At 36.4% G+C, this 19915-nt stretch overlaps 1 protein-coding gene across 1 annotated transcript in view; it reads right to left on the reverse strand.

The window, feature by feature from the left end:
* Window positions 1–18389, reverse strand: part of LOC116252592 (receptor kinase-like protein Xa21) — a 39971-nt gene extending 21582 nt beyond the window's left edge. Inside the window, exons 1-7 of the mRNA XM_031626957.1 lie at window positions 18287–18389; window positions 18178–18190; window positions 12088–12298; window positions 11159–11616; window positions 10145–10919; window positions 5206–5269; window positions 4553–4681 (exon numbers count right to left, since the gene is read on the reverse strand). Of these exons, the coding sequence (XP_031482817.1) occupies window positions 4553–4681; window positions 5206–5269; window positions 10145–10919; window positions 11159–11616; window positions 12088–12298; window positions 18178–18190; window positions 18287–18389 (1753 nt within the window). The remainder of the gene's footprint in view (window positions 1–4552; window positions 4682–5205; window positions 5270–10144; window positions 10920–11158; window positions 11617–12087; window positions 12299–18177; window positions 18191–18286) is intronic.
* Between the last annotated feature and the right edge of the window lie 1526 nt (window positions 18390–19915).

A 19915-nucleotide genomic window follows, 5' to 3' on the forward strand; every position in this document is an offset into this window, starting at 1 on the left:
ATAATATCAATTGAATATTTTTAATTAACTATACCTTAAAAAATATGAAATTCATCTCCCCAGACTACCGTTCATTTTGAATTTATAATAATAATAGTAGTAGTATTATTATATTGTAGGGCCTCCTTTCATGGTGTAGGTTGGCAGTTTCATCGATGACTATTCAACTATTCAACGTAGTAGTTGAAAACATTTTCATGGCTGACGAGAACCACCACTTACATATAGGTTGTGAGAGATAACAACCAAAATTAGGTAGTAAATATAATAATAATAAAAAATGCATTTTTTTTTTGAAAAAACAGTGATGAAACACAAAAAATAAGTCTGCTGTATATAAGGCAAAAAGATAATTTTTTTGAAAAGAATATCAAAACAAAAAACGTGGTTTTCCCTTGTTTTTAATATTTTCTTAAAAAGTTGCTATCTTTATCTTTATCTTCATATATGTATATATATACATACATATATATATATACACACACAAATATATATATATATAATAATATAAAAAAAATATATATGTATATATATATATTAAGCAGCTGGTTATAGCCATAATTACCATTCACATATCTCCAAAATTCAAAAACTTAGATAGAAACGGAATTTCGTTGGCATTTGCATGGATAAACATCAATTCCATGGAAATTTAACAGTTCAACCAAGTTGTTGGTTATGCATAATACCTAGTTTAGAAATGGTTTCTCGGTTATGATGGAACTTTTGAGTTCATGAAAGAACTTCGGGATTAATTTGGGGCAAGTAAAGCATCCAGTTGCTGCTTGATCAGGACTAAGAAACAGACATTCAGCAGTCGACGGCAGAACCACCACCAAATTTCTCAAAACAGAAGTTAAAGAAATGCTCTCTGTCATTTCATTGTGTTACCTTGTTAGTCAAAAGTAGAATTTATGTTGTTGGGGATTAGGTCCCCTACATTTGTTAAGCAGAATCAATCTGTGCGATGCAGAAAGAACAGCAGATTAATGCTAGTATTCACACTGATGTTTCCGAAGAATTGACCCAATCCTTCAAAAGCACACAAAAGGAAACAAGCCAAAACACACAGAAACACGTTAGCAGTTAAAGTGGATGAAAAGAGAGATTAATTTCTACATAAGACTGAAGAAGCCAAAAAGCATATTATTTGACATTCATTTCTTAGGCGACTTATAGCATAACTAGTACTCAAATATTTAAATTCACACGAAAAATAAGATCAACATTACTTGCACAAGCATATCAGTGCTGTATATGTTAGACTGTGTGTCAGAACCCCAACTATAGTTTCAAAATTTTAACAGAGGCCAAAATAGGATTTTTCAAATTTTTTTTATAATTAAATTTTTTTTTTTTTTTTTTTTTTTTTTTTTTTTGTTTTTTTTTTTTTTTTTTTTTTTTTTTTTTTAAATTTATAATTTAATGTATGCACAATGTTCAAATTTTTTTTATAAGTAAACTAAAATTTATGAAATTTACATATCAATGTTTGAAGTTTTTAAAATTTGATGGTGAGGGGCCAAGGCCCCTGCCGGCACCCCTGCCTCCGTCCCTGGTGTGTAGTGACTGTGGGGTCTGTCTAACTTACTACTAATAATTTTGGCTTGATATATAATATCTTGTTAGATATTGTGGAATTTTAATAGTCACTGGTGTCATGTCTTGAAGCATTAACATAGCTTAATGATTTTGGCAAAACCCAAAAAACCATAGCACCAAAGAAGATGAACTTAATGAGCTTTTTTTTTGCAACGTTTCGTAACATATTGTATTGATGTTTTAGTCAATTAAATGGATTTCAATTTTATCAAAGTGCTTCCTAAATTTTTTTTGTCACATTCAGGCCTGTACATAAGTATAAAAATTCAATCGCACAATTAGTATGCTTCACATATATTTTTGATGCTCATATCTTGCTTCAAGCGAGTAATCAAACCTGGTGATTGATTATACAGAATATATATGATAATTAATCACTGAGTTGATCTGACCATCACATGCAGATTCTAGTATTTGGATCCCTATGTTGCTGGAATGACAAAAATCTAGCATCAATACGTTAAAGCACACAAATAAGCAATTATTTCACATAACACTATATAACTATCAAAATCATATATACCTGTGGAAGATAAGTAGATGATGCAAGCCAACAAACACCAACATCAAAATAGGCATCTTAAACGTGTTATCCGAGTGAAAGAATCCATGATCAAAGATTCATGCTAGAAGCTCTAGGAACAAAGCAGGAACTAGGGGTCGTCTGGTAATCACAACAGGACATTATTGTTATATGTATCTGCCACGATATTTAGGAGAGATTCATGGAATGTTGTAACATAATATTACATAAATCTGCCTAATATTTGGGACAAATATATGGAACAGTTACATACTGTTATTGTTGGCATATACAAAATCAAGTTAGAAAGCATGGAGAATTAAAATGAAAAATAACCTGTGAAAGTTCAACAAAGAGAACTTTAGAATTTGTCATTGAATCGACATGGTCAATGATAGCCGAAGGGTCATATAGAGCCAATTCCCCCAAATTAGGGCTGTCAATGTATCTGAGTTTAATTGGATATCTAACCAAACCAGTTCAAGAAATAACGGATATGAAAAAAAAAATTAATATCCGATTAAGAAATTGGATTGGATTCAGATTTAAGAAACGACATCTGACTGGATTCAGATTCAGATTTGGATGTACATATATATCCAATTGAATTTGGATTCAGATTCACAGCCAGAATGGATTTAATTTTAAATAAAAATCTTATATTCAAATGCTCTTACATTTTGAAAATCAGCTAGAATTGATTCAAAATTCGAATTCAGATTGTGATATTCGATTTTAGATTCATTGTTTGTATTCGAATCAGAATTTGAATGTGGATATGTGAATATCCAAAAAAACAGATATAGTTCAAGATTTATCTCATTTGAATCTTATATAATAACATCCCTATTCCCAAATCCAATCACAACTCCAGAAAGACAGCATTTTTTTTGGAAAGAACGTTAAAAATGAAAAAAATACGTTTGACCCGTTTCTAACGTTTTTTTTATGTTTTTTCACTTTTTTCATTTTTTAAAATTTTTAATGCCACATTTTTTTTCAATTTCTATTTTTTATTTGTTGCAAATCTATTTATCTTTTCATGTTTGTGTTACTAGTTTCTCTCTTATTTTATTTTTCACTCATTTTTATTTTTTTAAAACTTTTAAAAATTTACCATATTTTTTCCATTTTTTTAAGCTCGCCGTATTATACTCAATAATAACCTTGCCGTTTAAAACTTCGTGTTGTTATATATATATATATATATAGGGCATATTTCGTATTAAAAAATTGCAGATTATAAATTTTCACGAATTCCTAGCAGAGGCTGTTAACAGTATAAATGCTAGTTCTTTTTAATAAATCTAGTTTCACTTTTTATTTAGCTTAGTAATCAACTGATCAACCTTGGTGCATGTAAATTTAAACTGTCAAAGAAAGGTACGAAAATTTGACAGAAATCCTTAAGGAAGTCATGTTTATTCATGCCATCTATTATTGTTAGATGTCATATGCAAAGTCTGGATGATGTGAAATGTCCATGACCTTTAAATTTGACGATTGGAAGCTCCAATCTATCACATTTTATTTCAATATGGAAAAAAGATTTCACTGCTGCAAGTAATATAGGGACTTTCAAAAGTGATAAGATGAGCTAAGACACTAAATCTAAAGCTCTGAATTGATAGGCCACCAAAAGTTTCAAGGAATCCCATCAATTTGGAATTTCAGTCATAGTTATAACAGAAAAATATAATTATTATACTTTTTACTTGCTAAACTTTCAAAAAGCCAAAATGTTTAACAATTGCTAATAATGTGACATTTGGAAAACTTAAGCATGTAGGAAAAAAATCAAAATTTCGACTTTTCCATTGATTTGCAGAAATTTTCAAAATTTCTTTTCCTTTTTTTTGCAAAGTATTGTCATAACCACTTTATTGACCACAGTTTTCAAATCTCAAAGACTGATTGAAATGTTCCAATGCAAAAGTTCTTAATTTTGTTCCCAAGTTTGAGACAATAAGGGCAACGACCAAGAACACAAGTTCATCAGAGGAGAAAAAGAATAATCCAAACATATTCTGTAAGAGAGAATCCCACAGCACAAGAAGCCCTGGTACAGGTTGAGTCTTTCCATTTGCGACGATGGGAACAGTACGAATGATGTAGGAAGAAGCAGAAGAGAGTATACAAAAGAATGAGAAATGCAATCATAATCCAAGCGGACCCTGAAACAGAGCCTTAGGTGGTTGATCATATCCTTATCAAGGCTATGGAAAACTCATCTCATAGCATCAACTTCTTGTACTGCAAAGGGATGTATGGACATGCAAGGTAAAAAATAGTGAGAGCATTGGCTTCTTTTAGGTCCCGTTTGATGCACAGGAGAAATCCTGTGCATCAGGGTAAAGTTTTACTTTTTCGTTTTTGTATCGTTCTTCTGGATTAAATGCTGAAAAATTAAACGTGGAAAAATAGTACCCTGCAACAGAGCCTCAGGGGGTTGATCACATTCCTGGTCAGCCTTAAAGGGAATCGATTTACAAAAAGCCTTGATCACATCCTTATGAAGACTATGGTGAACTCCTCCCATAACATCAACCCTTTGTACTGCAAAAGGGATGTATCAAGGTGAAAAATAATGAGAGCATTACCCTTGTGCTTCTTTTAATAACAGTTCGAATGCCTACCCTCCAGCAGATCCATTTCTTGAGAGCAAACTCCCACTCACCCGAAATCCCTGCACAAGTATCTAATTCTGTTTACATAAAAAGATGGAATACCAACCCATGCAGTTAAGACAGCATGACTCACTAATTTCCTTCATTTAGCAGGACCTGTAGTCGAAAGGACATCGAAGCCAGAAAAAAAACAAGTTGCACTCCATATCAAGGTGCTGAATCAGAGCAGTGGTGGAGTCAGAAATTTTTGTCTTTAAACTTCAACCTTTAAAGAACACTCTAAGTTTAAATTTACATTTATTTAAAGAGGAAACTTCAACCTTTTTCTAGACTTCCAAAGGGTAAGTTAATTTACATTTCTTAAAATCTGGGAGGGTACACTGAACTCATGATAACCATGTGAAGGGTTTTTTTTTTCCCTAATTCTTGAGGGCATTTTTTCCTCTTTCTAACTTGGGTAATTTGGCACCCGGACCTTTGACTTGACTGCTGGGGGCCGCCTATTCGATCTATTGACCTAGCATGAGGAAGAACAACTTATGCAAGACAAATTCCACAGGGACAAATTGTCACCATTCTGAGGTCAGTTGGATGAAGGGAACATCTTTTAGGAGAATGATCTCATTATACCGTTTTGAGGGAAGAAGCCACCCAAGAGTTTAAACATTCAGCTCGAGTGCTGTCAAAATTAAAACTAAGAAGTGAATCATTGACACTTGCTCATGCCGTGAGCACTCTCACTACACAGGTACCTCACACCACTTCAGCACACACTTGATCCACTTGTAGGGCTATATATGGGCTGAGTCAAATTTGAGCTTTGTTCAGCTTGGCTCGAGCTCGAGTTTAACTTTACAAGGTCAGCTTGAACTCGATTTGATAGACCATGCCACAGCTCGAGCATGACTATTTTAAGCTCGTTTACCAACTCCCCATTTAACCTGATTTCTTTTTTTGGTTTTAAGTTTGAAAATTTTCAAAAGAATGCCTAGATAAATGGATTACTCAAGTTCAATCAAATCAATTTTACGAAACTCGAACTTGACTTGTTTATAATCGTGAGTTTTGAGTTAAGCTTGAGCTTAACAGAGCAAATTCGAGTCGAGCTTGAGTTGGCTCAACTCGTTTTACAGCTCTATCCACATGACACACACAAATGGACTTGTCCCCTGTTTATAATGGTGAAACATGTCAGTTGGAGTGGGGAAGCTTCAACCTAAGGATGTCAACATGTCTGATTTGAATGGAATGTCCAAGCCAACTGCTCCTGAAACATTTGGATGAAGAAAATAAATTTACTAACCAACTAAAACATGAGATGGGATTGGAAATTAAGAAATGACATCCGATTAGATTTAGATTCATATATGCATAAATATTCGAATGGATTCAGATTTAGTTATATTTAGTCGCATTCAGTTCAGATTCAAATATACAAAAATGTCGGATCAGATCCAGAGGGGACTTAGGTTTAAATAAAAATTCTATATTCAATGCTCTTACAGTTTGTAAATCAGCCAGATTCAGTTCAAAATATGGATTCAGATTCAAATTCATATATGAATATAAAAATAGGATTCAGGTTGGATCCTGATTGTGACATCTGATTTCAGATTCAGATTTGGATGAAAAAAATGGATTTAGATCAGATTCAAATTATGAAATCTGATTTTGGATGAGAAAAAAATTCAGATTCAGATTGTGGATTCTGATTCAAATTTGGATATAAATTCGGCCATGAATATATTTTATTTAAATTGAATCCATTGGCATCCATCTTTGCAGATTTCCCCACTTTTCTAATGTGAAAATGGTTGTTCATGTCACTAGTTATTCTCCAGTCTTCTTGAAATTTCTTTTTATTTTATTATGTTTTCTTGTTCTAACCGAAGACGGCGTTCCAATTCCAGTGACCTTTGAGCTCAGCTGCCAAGAATGAATATACATTGTAGGGGTCGACAAAACATCTCATGGTAAATTTTGACTCAAGTTCTGACAATGATTTATCTCTTCAGTAGAACCTGGACACGCTTCTCTCATTGTAATTTTTGTCTTAACACTGTTTGAAAACCATGCCTCAGTTTTCCACTGGACAATTCATTTAAGACAAGTTATCCAATGAAACTCATTTGAGACAGTTTCCACCTACAATGTCATTTATGTAATGACTCGTGGCCGGAGCCTAACTAGAATTTAGCAATATTGAAGTCTATTTCGAGTAAAAAAATCCGTAGCCTATTATGTAGGCTAGATTCCAGTTTTTTTTTTCTACGTTGCAACATAAATTGAAAAGCTAACAATAACTTGCTCAAATTTAAATAAAGTAACTGCTTGTATTACATAAATTGCTGTTAAACAAAGAAATTTAAACTTGTGCTTTTAGTGCACCACTAAAAGTTAGATGAGCATTTAGAGGAGTTCCATAAGTTTTTGGATTCAGGTTTGCTTTGAATTTGAACTCAGAATCAATGACAGATTTGAATCCAAATCACTAATTATTTTTTATTCCAGTATCATATGTGACAAAGGATTTGGAGACTACCCGATATCCGACTCGAATTGGCATCCAATAGGAGGAATTTATTTGCCCGTGGATCTGAGATCCACTCAGATCTCAAATCTTTTTTCTATATGACCCACTGTTCAAACAAACAGTGGATTCCACGTGAGTGAAAAATGCAGATGTTAAATCCAAAAACTTATTAGTGCAAATGTTGAATATCAGCTGGATTTGAGTTCCAAATCCAGATTCAGATTCAGATTCATAAATGAATATAAAAGTCACATTCGGATTGGAACCAGATTTTGAATTCTGATTTCACATACAAATTCGGATATGACCTTCTCTCATTCGTATTCAAATCCGAGTGTATGAATATCTGAAAAGGAGAATACGGTTAATATATAAAAGTAACTAAAACAGCAAATTATAAACAAAAATAGTGCCAATTTGATGCAGGAGTTTTCAATCTTTTCACCGATTTTTCAAAGAAACTGGCTGGTGAAAGCAGCCTTGTGGTTTGGTTCATAATCCTGCCTGTTCTAGGTTATTTTGATTATTCTTGTTTCGAAAACCTATCAAAACTCACTTCTCAGCCCTTTTGGAGCCAAAAAAAACTCAATTTAATCGGCCTGGGGAAGCCAATTTTGGTACTGAAAATCAAAGATTTGCTGCAGGAAAAGCAGAATAACCGACCAGCCACTGGATTTTCTCCAAAACCGATCAAATGTGAAGCACTTCTACTCGTTTCTTGATGCAAAAACGCTCTAGCTCTACCTAAACCGTTTTCAAGCAAAATCACTAATTTTCAATCTTTGGAAAACTGAATTGTGCATTGGAAATCAAGATTTTCTGCTGTAAAAGGAGAAATCGCAAGCCAATAGAAATCAGAGGTTTTCAGTTAAAGATTGACTCAAAGGTTGATAGGTTTTAATGAAAATCCTTTTAGGTCGATCCAAGAACCTTCTAGCACAAAAACTTCATAAAATCTTCCCAAAAGTATGAGACTTTTGTTCTAGAATCAATCGAATATCATGGTAGCAGGAATGCCGACATGCTAGCGGAAATAAATTTTTGATACTTTAAATTGACCACTCGCCATCGGGCCAGGAAGGAAGCCGTCCAGGCAGGGAGGCGATGTCGTCCAGGCAGGAAGGTACATTGTTCTTTTCTTTTCATTTCTTTTTTTTAATTCTAGAGTCATCAGGCGTGAAAACATAGGCAAGCATAAATGTGCTTTTAGAGGGTAATAATTTTATGTCATTTGGTTTATCATGGAAGAACTGTGTGCATTTTTGTGAGATGTGAGATGCTTCCTGGTGGTACTAGGAATTCTCCATTCTGGAGACCGGACTTGATCCGGTTGGACTAAGCTCAGCTGCCACTTGATCACCTGATTTTGGATCCACAAATTTGGAGCAAACAGATTTAGATTGGTCATGCAATTTCATAACTGAATAAAATTGTGGGTCCAATATTCAAGTGGGATCCAATAAGGATCCCAATTTATACATATAAAGGATTGGTTTATATTTGTCATTCTTCCAAAGCGGAAGCCTTCCGTCGTATCATTTAAAGCCTAGCGACCACCTCCTTCATGCCCATTCTCTCAGTTGGTGCTTTCCTTGAACATGACAACCCCGTCTCCATGATCATGACAAGCAGCTCATATAGAACAGTTCCGCTGTTATTTTGCTTCAGAAGATGTCCTTCGGCAGCATGATCTGACACCGTTTCGCTGTTATTTTGCTTCAGAAGATGACCATCGATGACATCTGAAATTGCAAGCGAAACGCTTCAGCCACCCACTGCCTCAAAGTAAAGTCCCCATTAAAACTTTCATCGGTAGGCTTTCTTCTGGTAAACACCTCAAGCAGAAGAATCCCATAGCTGTAGACATCTGCTTTGGTCGACACCTTTCTGGTGGCCCTGAATTCTAATTCATCCACCCAACAAGGTCAGCCATGATCATGGCAATATTTAGTAGACAATGCACATTGTCGTTAATGCAATGGTTTCAGAAATAAAGAAAGCGGTGCAAAAAATTAGGACTAATTATTTTATTTTGATTTATGGTGTACACGAAACTCTATTTTTTGTTTCCATGCATTTTTAAGGAGAAAGTGAAATTTTACTAAAGAAGAAACACACTCAAAAGGCAAACTTGCTGGCATTAATGTATGTGTGTGAATAATTAGGTTTAATGTTCACCATCTTATTTGATTCAGACTCATATTCAAATGCAAAATTGCATAGTATCATCCCCATTAATTTCACTTATTAATCTGATTTTTCTCTTTTTCATAATAAAATCCAAGTAATCAGTTGTCAACTGGTTGGTAATCTAAAATTAAAGCTTCATATTTGGAAATTATGGATGTTGATAAAACTTCCTCTCCATGGTAAGCAGGACCAAGTTGTCTAAGAAGCAGTTCAAGCATAGAATTTATGATAGGACAAAGACTTGGTACCTGGTGCAATGTATCCGGTGGTTCCGAGCGTACTTGTAAGAGTTGAAGATTTGTGACCAACTAGCATCTTTGCAATGCCAAAGTCACCAACATGTGCTGTCATATTCTCATCTAGGATCACATTACTTGGCTTTAGATCACAATGAACAATAGTCTCCCAGCAATCATGGTGAAGATATTCTAGTGCATAAGCAACATCAATCATGACACCCAATCTTTGGAAGAGATTCAAGTGATGGCCACCTGAATATAGACAGACTTCTAGGCTCCCAAGGGCCATGTATTGGAGAACTAAAGCCTTGAAATCTTCTCTGGAGCAAGATGTGATGACTCTAAGAAGGTTTCGGTGTCTAATTTGGCACATTACATTGCATTCAATGTCAAAACATTTTGATGCTCCCTCAGATAACAAGTTTAGGACCTTAACAGCCACCATTGTTCCATACGCCAAAATTCCTTTATACACTGAACCAATGCTTCCAGTACCCATAAAATTTGCATTGCTGAAGTTGTTTGTCACTTGAGATAACATTTTGTATGTGATCACTGGGAGGGCAATTCCATGAAATCTTTCAACCTCATGATAATGTCTCTCCAACCCCGTCTTTCTATATTTTGCAACAAAGATGAGTATCCATACAATGAGTAGAAGCGCAAAGACCCCACTTGCTAAAAAAATATCAACTTTGATCATGTTGACAATGTTGTGCTTCTTCACTCCATCTGAGCATACTGGCACATGGAACTTGGGAGCTCCACATAGTGCATAATTTCCTACAAATGAATCTATGGAAAGGTTTGTGAAATTTCCACCACTTGGAATCGCTCCTTCCAATCGGTTGAAGGATAAGTCCAAGACTTGGAGTTGTTGAAGATTTTCCAATGATTTTGGAATCCCACCGCAAAGCTTATTATGGGAAAGGTCAATAATTTTAATATTTACCATACCATCAAGGTTTCCGGGAATGTGGCCATCAAATGAATTTTTGGAGAGATTCAAATACTCTAGCCTTTGGAGCTCTGATAAGGACACAGGCAGCTCTCCGCTCAACTGGTTTACAGAGACATCCATTTTGTCCACTGCAACCAAATTTCCCACATCTAAAGGCAGGAGACCAGTGAAAGAGTTGTCTTGCAAGTAAAGCCATATCAAATCCTTCAACTCACAAAGGGCAGGAGGAAGTGCTGATGAGAAACTGTTTGAATTTAAGCACAACTTCTGTAGATTCTGTGATTGTTTATAGAGGTTGAGATTGGCCCACTTAGTGCATTATTGTCCAAATAAAGGTTACCCATGTGGACCAATTGGTAAAGTGAGTTTGGAATTGAACCTTATAAGGCATTGCCAGAAAGAGTTAATTCCTGTAACTTTTCCATTGATCCCATATTTGGTGGAATAGACCCCTTTATTTTGTTGAAACTCAAGTCTAAGGACATCAACTTTGTCAAGTTGGGTAAAGCTAATGGGATAGTACCCTCAATCTCATTAAAGGAAAGGTCAAGGTTCCACCAGGTGGTTGTGAGGTTTCCAATGGAGACCGGAAGAATACCATTTAGAAGGTTTTTTGAGAGATAAACTTCTTTTACCATTCGACACTTGGTGAAGGATGTGAGAGTGGAAAGCTCACGATTTCCAGGGGCATTGGTGAACATATTTCCCCAAAGACAAAGCCTCCTGAGTTGTGTCAGACTACCTAATTCTAACGGTATAGGACCACTAAATTTATTGTCTTCTGCAGTAAGAATTTGGAGACTAGTAGCATTTGAAAAAGAAGGTGGAAAAGGGCCATCAAAGTTGTTTGCACCCAAGTAGAGTTCCTTGAGATTAAGCAGGAAGCGGCCAGCATCTTTAGGGAGATGCCTTGTGAGTTGATTCATCTCAAAGCTCAAAAACTGAAGAGCAGATAGGTTAAACAAGCTCTCAGGCAATGCACCAGTGAGATTGTTCATTTGCACATTAAATTATGTCAAGCGGGTTGCGCTTCCCAACCCGGAAGGAATCTTACTGTGTATGTGATTTTGACCAATATCAACAGCGTCCAGTTTTGAGAGGTTGGCAAGTGACTGGAATGATTCCCGTGAGCCTGTTACCAAAAAGATTAATGACCTTGAGTTTTGGCAAGCGGCCTAGGGACTCTGGAATGCTTCCATAGAATTCATTTTCTGGTGCCAAAAGTACTTGGAGATGATGACAGTGGCCCAGTGTTTGTGGAATTAACCCTTTAAATTGGTTTTTCCATAGGGAAAGTTTTTCCAACCAAGGGAGGCAACTAAAATCAATGGGAAGATGACCATGGAAGTTATCGTTCCTGAGATCAAGAACCCGTAAGAAGGAGAGATTGCTGACGTATGGGGAGATTGTACCTTCAAGTGCCTTTCGAAGAGCTTCAGAGTAACGACCCTTTGTGAACCACGACTGCAAGAAACTCCATTCCAGTCACAGAAGGAGATGCTGGAATTCCAATTTGATAACACATTATAAGGGTCTTTAGTGACAAGAGATGTGAAAGACAGCAACGCCCATTGATCAGTCACATTGCTCAGAGAAGCAAGAGCTGAGATTGCCTCCCTCTGGCTGAGAACCAGAGTCAAGGTGAAGGCACAACACAAAAGAATTTTTGGGGTTTTGGGAAAAAGCATTTTTTCTCTGTCGCATTTATCTTTGCTGAATTATTCGGCTGACTTATTTTTGGGGTTTTTATGTGTTTTTTCCCTATAAGTGGTGGCTCTCGTCAATAATGTAAAAACATGATGTGCAACTATGTTGCTTGTTTAGTGCAATATAAAAATTATTGCTTTTTATTAGCTTTTATACATCATTTATTTATTTCTCAGAAGAATCTGATTTTTAATATTTTGAACCGATTCAAAACTAATTAAGTCATTAAAATCACCAGATCGGCCGACACATCGAAGATACCGATTTACCTCCACTTATCTCTTTCTACCAAACCCATGTGTTTTACAAATTATTGCAAACCCAACTTAGTAACAAAAATAAGTCGGAATCCATATTTCCTTGGTACAGAGCATATCCTTTTATTAAGGATGGAATGACAGCCTATTTCCGTGGCTAGAACATTTAATTCTGAATCAAAACACAAGAAAACTATAGACTTCTGAAATGAGTGAATGAAAAAACAGGTTAAAGAGCCGTATCAATACAATTTATCCCACGACAATGAATCATCAACTCGTAGATAGGGCTGCCTCCCTTCTATTACAAAAGAATCATTCCACTCGTAGCTGATTTTTACAACGTCTCAATCAGACTATGATGGGTAGCTGCCTTGAACGTCTATTGGTTCAAACCAGGATAGGAAATGGCTGATGTACATCGATTCTACATACTACTAGTCTTTAATTAAGGTGCCAAGTAATGTTATCATCAGGACAATTATCAAGGTCCTTTTATAGATTCTCTTCCAGAAAAACTCACCTTTTTTTGTTTAATTTAAATTGTTGGAAGACTCAAGTCTACTTCTCTTGAAACGAAAGTGATATCGTTCTGATTTCTCCATCGAGTGCCCTGCTTGGCATGGAAGATTACCATGTCTTTTTCATAGCAACCCTTACCTTCACAACATATTTCCAATATCATGTTCTCTTTTTGTCGGGTTTCTACTCTTCACAACATTTTTCTTTCTTTTTGTAGTAATTTTTCTTTTTTTGCTGATTGGAAGCATACAATGTTGATTCAGATACCGGTTCTTATAACATAGCGATCAGACCATGAGGGAGTCTTGAATGTTTGATTGCTCCAAAAATAAGGTACCGAATATCTGGGCGTACGTTGTTTGTATTAAATATATGGGGACTAGTTTTTGGGCTGCACACGCGGAGTCGAGCTCAAGGTTTCAGCTTGGTCAGGGCCAGCTCAAGTCAGTAAACCTAGGCATCAGGCCAGGTCACCGTCGGGTACCCGATACCCGGCAAGACTCGGGCCTGGGTTCGGGTCCAAGAAAACGTGACCCGGGCCTGCCCTAGTGGGCCTGATAATGATTTTTTTTATTAATTTATATATCTTTATAATATTTTATTATCAGTAATTATTTTTGTGTATTTTTTTAAATTATTTTTTTTAATGCAATTGGCCGGGCCGATGCCCTGGCTTACAAGTGCGCTCATATATTGTTGGCTCAACCTCAAGTCAAGCTATTACAGGATCAGCTCAAGCTCAAACTTGGTAGACCAAGTTGCTGTTCATGCTTTACTCGTTTAAGCTTATTTACCGACTCTCCATTTGATCTGATTTCTTTCCTTCATTGCAAGTTTGAAAATTACAAAAAAAAAAAAGATAAGCTAGATATAATTCTTATATATATATATATATATATATATATATATATATATTATTCCATTCATTTTGCCCAAAGATTGATTTTTTGTTTTCTGATTTGCATCTAAATCATTTATTCACCAAATTGGCAGATTGTCTATTTGATTCAAAAACTGGTTTTTACTGCAAACGGATCGGACCATCATCTAGGGCAGTCTTGAATATTTGATTGTTTCAAAAATAAGATCCGGAACATCAGGCGTACACGAGGAGTCGAGCTTAAGCTCGTTTTGTTGGAGATTTTTGGAAGGAAGTCTAGTGCGCCAAAACGGGAGTACATTTCTGATCAAATTGTCACAATTTTTTTGGAATATCTTTTCTTTTATTGAAAGATTTGTTCCCCATTTTGTTACTGCACAGATCTTGTTTCTCACCTTCCTTTTTATGTTCTCTTTATATTCTATTTATTGGAGCTGTACCAAACAAGATGCGATTCAGTGAGAATCTGAATCTCTCCCTTCCCATAGATGTAGGCACAAATTGCCGAACCACGTGATTCCCGTTTTCGGTCTCTTGATTTCTCCCCTTCGTCCAGCATGCTTTCCTGGTTACAAAGTTTCTAACATGGTATCAAAGCAGGCATTGTGAATCATTGCTTTCTATAGTCTTCATGGCAGAATCTAATCAAGGCAGCCCCAGAAATGTCAAAAGCAATACAGGAAGCTGAGACCAAAGCACCAACACATTGAAGATTACCTCTACGCATCTCAATGGCATAAATTATCTAGGCTGGGCAAAGGCTCCTCGTTTGTTCCTCAGCAAGCGATCAAAACTTGGATGCATCAACGGCTTCATAAAACATCCTAACAAAGACAATCCTAAGTAAGTGGGAGCCAGAAAACAACATGGTTATGTCGTGGCTCATCAACCCCATGGAGCAGCCTATTGCAAATCTATTTCTTTACCAAGCAACAACAAAAGAACTCTGTGACACCTTAAAAGAGCCATATGGGGAGCAAAACAATATGGCTCGTGTATATGAAATTCAAATGGAAATCACTAAACTTATTTTGAGAGATGAGCCAATTCAATTTTATTTTGGTCAGATACGAAGTCTCTATGATGAACTTTTGCAATACCGACTAGCTACCTCTGAGCCTGATGTTTACAAATGAAAATTTGAAGAAGATAAGATCATCAAAGTTCTTGTTGGTCTATCCAATTATTATGAAGCTGTCCGAAGTCAAATTTTGATGGTGTCTCCTCTTCCAACATTTAACAATGTGTGCGAGGCCATAAAAAGAGAGGTAGCTCACAGAAAAGTAATGGTGGTGAAGAAACTCCTGAAATGATGGCGTGCTACGTTAACATCGGCAACAGAAAAGGGGATTCCAAACTATCCAATGACAGTTGTAATAGCCAGAGAACCTGAAGCAAGTTTAAATGCAATCACTGCAAGAAGATTGGGCACATACGTGATAGATGCTAGGAGCCAATTCATCATCCAACTAGAGAAAAATCATTCTCCAAGCATCCAGATTTTGCCAACATATGTACGAACATATAAAATCCGTCTTGGGATGCTCAATGCATAACTTTTTTCCTACAATTTTGTAAAAGCAGATCAGGCAGCTTGAAGCCTAGCTCATGTTAAATTAAGGTGAACACTAATTTAGAGAGTTTAATGTTTCCAAAACTTTCTTTAAAAAGAAAGGCTGTTGCATATTTTAATTTGGAAGGACATTTTTTGTCTTCCTAGCTTTGTCATGTGGATGCATTTACAGTTATCTGGGACCTGACGCATACGATCTGTTGCCTTAGCATGTGGAAGAACAATTTGTGATAGAGTGCAGGATCCAACTTCAAGCTAAAACCTAAAGGGAACATCCAAATCAAGGTTTGGACTCAAATTATTATTGTTAATTAGGTGGCCTCAGTATAATAGGAAAAGTGAATGCTGCAAGATGCCATATAATTGTTGTATGGTTAAAATTTAGAAATTTGTTGGTAAAAGTAAATTGTCGTCCACCATAAATTTGAAGGCTCCCATACCATTTCTTGAAATGAGAGGGTGCATACTAATTCTGAAAGGGATAGAAGATATATATTTTATAATCTCTGGAAGGATTCCTGTTTGATGACTGAAAATGCAGGATAAATGCAAAATCATAAACGAGAGATGGGACCGTGGTCTCGGTCAGGTACTCGGCCAGATCAAGGAAAAGTGCTCTCCAATGTGGATATGGTGGTAGAATCCATATGCTTTTATCGAAATGGATTATAGAAAGTGGCCATTGTTATGCGTTCTAGAGAACAGGGGATAAGGAGAAAGGGGCTTCACATTGCAGTGAGCCGTCTTGCATGGTCTGCAGAGGAATTTTTGGGAGTTGTTTTTAATAAATTTCTCTGTCCAGGCCAGGGAGTTTGCTTTATCTCAGCACCTACTGCATGGGTGGAGGAACAAAAGCTAAAAAAGACAGTTGCCCATCGTAGAATAGAAGGTATGGGAGCCTTCCAGGGATGGGGTTTGGAACGAAAGGTTGTTTTGAGGGATGTTCTTTTTTCCCCTATTCCGGTAAATTCTTTGAGATGGTAATCTTTAAAGTTTTCTTTTTCATTGTTTTGGCTCCCTACTGCCTTCTGCAGGCTACTTGAGGGTTTCCTTACGTTTTTTTGTTTCTTTACGGTAGCTCTATTTATTTTTCCTTTCGTAATAAAAGGGAGGGGACCCTACACCCCAATAGAGTTTGCATTGGCACGACACTTCTGGAATGATAATTTCTTAGTAACTTCCCTTCAAGTTCAGCTTAATAGTCACTTCTGAAGTTTCCTTGAAAAAAAGGCATACCCAAATAAGTTGCGAGGAGATTGACCTTCTTTTATGTCCGTCCCAAGTAATGAACAAATCAACTGGAAGTGGGCTCATCTACGTGAAAAGAAATAATTACAGACTTAAGAGGATTAATAAATAACCCTGCTTTTTGTGACCCAAAGGTTCAATTATTGTTGTTCATATCATGGTCTCGCAGTATGTATAATGTATGTATGTACAAAGATATAAAATCCGTCCTGGGATGCTCAATGCAAAAGCAGATCAGGGGGCTTGAAGCTAGCTCACGGTGAATTAAGGTGAAAAGTAATTTAGAGAGTTTAATGTTTCCAAAACCTTCTTTAAAATAAAGACTGCTGCATATTTTAATTTGGAAGGGCATTTTTTTGTCTTCCAACTTTGTCATGTGGACGCACTTACTGTTATCTGGCACCTGACCAATTGACCTGATCATTTACGATCTGTTGCCTTACCATGTGGAAGAACAACTTGTGATAGAGTACAGGATCCAACTTCAAGCTAAAACCTAAAGGGAACATCCACATCAAGGTTTGGACTCAAACGATTATTGTTAATTAGGTGGCCTAGTATATAAATAGGAAAAGTCAATGCTGCCAGATTGCAGATAATTGTTGTATGGTTAAACTTTAGAAATTTGTTGGCAAAAATCAAATTTCGTCCACCATAAATTTGACATTCTTCTTTAGTACTTATCATTTTAACTAGTTGTTCTTCTTCAGTTTTTGTCCTTTTGTAATTTTACCAAATTCATTTTGAAACTTACACTTCACTTCGTCATAGGTTAAATATATATGTTTTGCTTCCAGCCTTAAACGCCTTTAACAGCCAATTAAAGTGTTTGATTGGTCATCCCTTTTTAATACTCAAAAGTTGGAAGAAAAGTGTCAAAAGGTCACATGATCAAAAGATAGGCTCAGGAATAAGGTTCAAGTTTAAATATATTGGTACAAAATTACCAAAGTTTAAATGAGTTAAGATCAATTGAACATCCAATCCTGCCTTTCTCTTGTTCTTTTCTCATATATACATCTAAAAAAAGAATACAAGATTTTGATTTAGAACTGAAGTCCTACCTATATATATGATATTCAAGCACTCTTAAAAGAATTCAAACATGTATCCAGATTTTTTCTATGAGACACGTGAGATTTGTTGAGACTCATTAATTGTATGGCGCAGTGATTTCACAACATAAAGGCCTAATAAAACTTATTTTGCTTCTAATTCTCCTGTGACCTATCCCAAGGTTCTCCTAAATGGCTCCTAAATTGAGTGAATCATTTAATAGTGTCGATTGTTAGCCATTAGGTAGAAAGGTACTTACCAGAACTCAAAGCCTGGCCACATTGACTCATGAAATGGTTCAGGCAATTACTGACACTTTGAGAGACACAAAATTTATAAAAAGACAAAAAAAAAGTGATAGTACGTACCTGGCGCAATGTATCTGGTGGTACCAAGAGTGGCAGTAAGAGTAGAAGAATTCTGACCAGCTAGAATCTTTGCTATGCCAAAATCGCTGATGTATGCTGTCATGTTCTCATCTAATAGCATATTACTTGGCTGAAATAACAATGAACTATAGTCTCCGAGTAACCATGGTGAAGATATTCTAGAGCAGAAGCCACATCAATCATGATATCCAATCTCTGAAAGAGATTCAAGTGATGGCCAGTTGAATGTAGACAGACTTCTAGGCTTCCAAGGGGCATGTATTGGAGAACTAAAGCCTTGAAATCTCTATTAGAGCAAGCCATGATGACTTGAACGAGATTTCGGTGCCTGATTTGGTGCATGACAGTGCACTCAATGTCAAAACTTTTAGATGCTCCCTCAAATAGCAAATTAAGGACCTTAACAGCCACTGTCGTTCCATCGGCTAGAATTCCTTTGTACACTGAACCAAAGCTTCCATTCCCAACAAAATTTGCATTACTGAAGTTGCTCGTCACATGCAATAACTCTCTGTAAGAAATCACTGAGAGTGTAATTCCTCGTAATCTTTCAATGTCGTCAGGACGCTTTGACAACCCCCTCTTTCTATAGCATGAGATACCAATGAGTGTGCAAACAATGACCTCAAGTGTTGAGCCTCCAATTGCGCAAGCGGCAATGACTCTAGCCGCATTGCTCTTACTTTGCCTCTCTGTTTTGTCTAAGCACAATGGCACATGGAATTTGGGAGCTCCACATAGAGCATAGTTCCCTAGGAACAACTCGGTAGAATGGTTTGCAAACTTTCCACCACTTGGAAGCTCTCCTTCCAATAGACTGAAGGACAAGTTCAAGATGTGGATGTGTTGAAGTTTCTCCAATGATTTTGGTATTTCACCTGAAAGCTTGTTGTGGGAAAGGTCAATAGCTTCAATGTTTACCATGTGATCAAGTTCTTGAGGAATGTAACCATCAAATGTGTTGTGAGAGAGGTTCAAATACTTTAGCATTTGGAGCTTTGATAATAATGAAGGAAGCTCTCCACTCAGCTTATTTACATAGATATACATGTTGATCATCATGGCAAAATTCCCGAGACCCAGAGGCAGGGGACCAGTGAAAGAGATGTCTTGCAAGTATAGTTCCGACAAGTCCTTCAACTCACAAAGGCCAGGTGGTAGTGTTGATGACAAATTGTTTGAGCTCAGATCCAGCCTTTTCAAACTAGTGAGATTGTTTATAGAGCTTGAAATTGACCCAATTAGGATGTTGTGTTGAATATAAAAAACATACATGCGGCTGGTAGATTGATAGTGGGATTGGGCCTTCTAATGCATTATTGTCAAGAAACAACACCTGTAAGCTGTGCATCTGTCCTACATTTGGTGGAATGAGCCCTTTTATTTTGTTGGAACTCAAACCTAAGGCAATTAACTTGGTCAAGTTGGCCAGGGCTAATGGGATAGTACCTTCAATGTGATTAGAGTTAAGTTCAAGATTCCACAAGGTGGTTGTCAGGTTTCCAACAGTGGTAGGAAGAATGCCGTTCAAAAGGTTTTGTGATAGATCAACTTCCTCTAGCAGTTGACAGTTTGTGAAGGATGTGAGAATGGAGAGCTCACAGTTGC

This window comes from Nymphaea colorata, chromosome 4 (assembly GCF_008831285.2).
Source record: "Nymphaea colorata isolate Beijing-Zhang1983 chromosome 4, ASM883128v2, whole genome shotgun sequence".
NCBI lineage: Eukaryota > Viridiplantae > Streptophyta > Magnoliopsida > Nymphaeales > Nymphaeaceae > Nymphaea > Nymphaea colorata.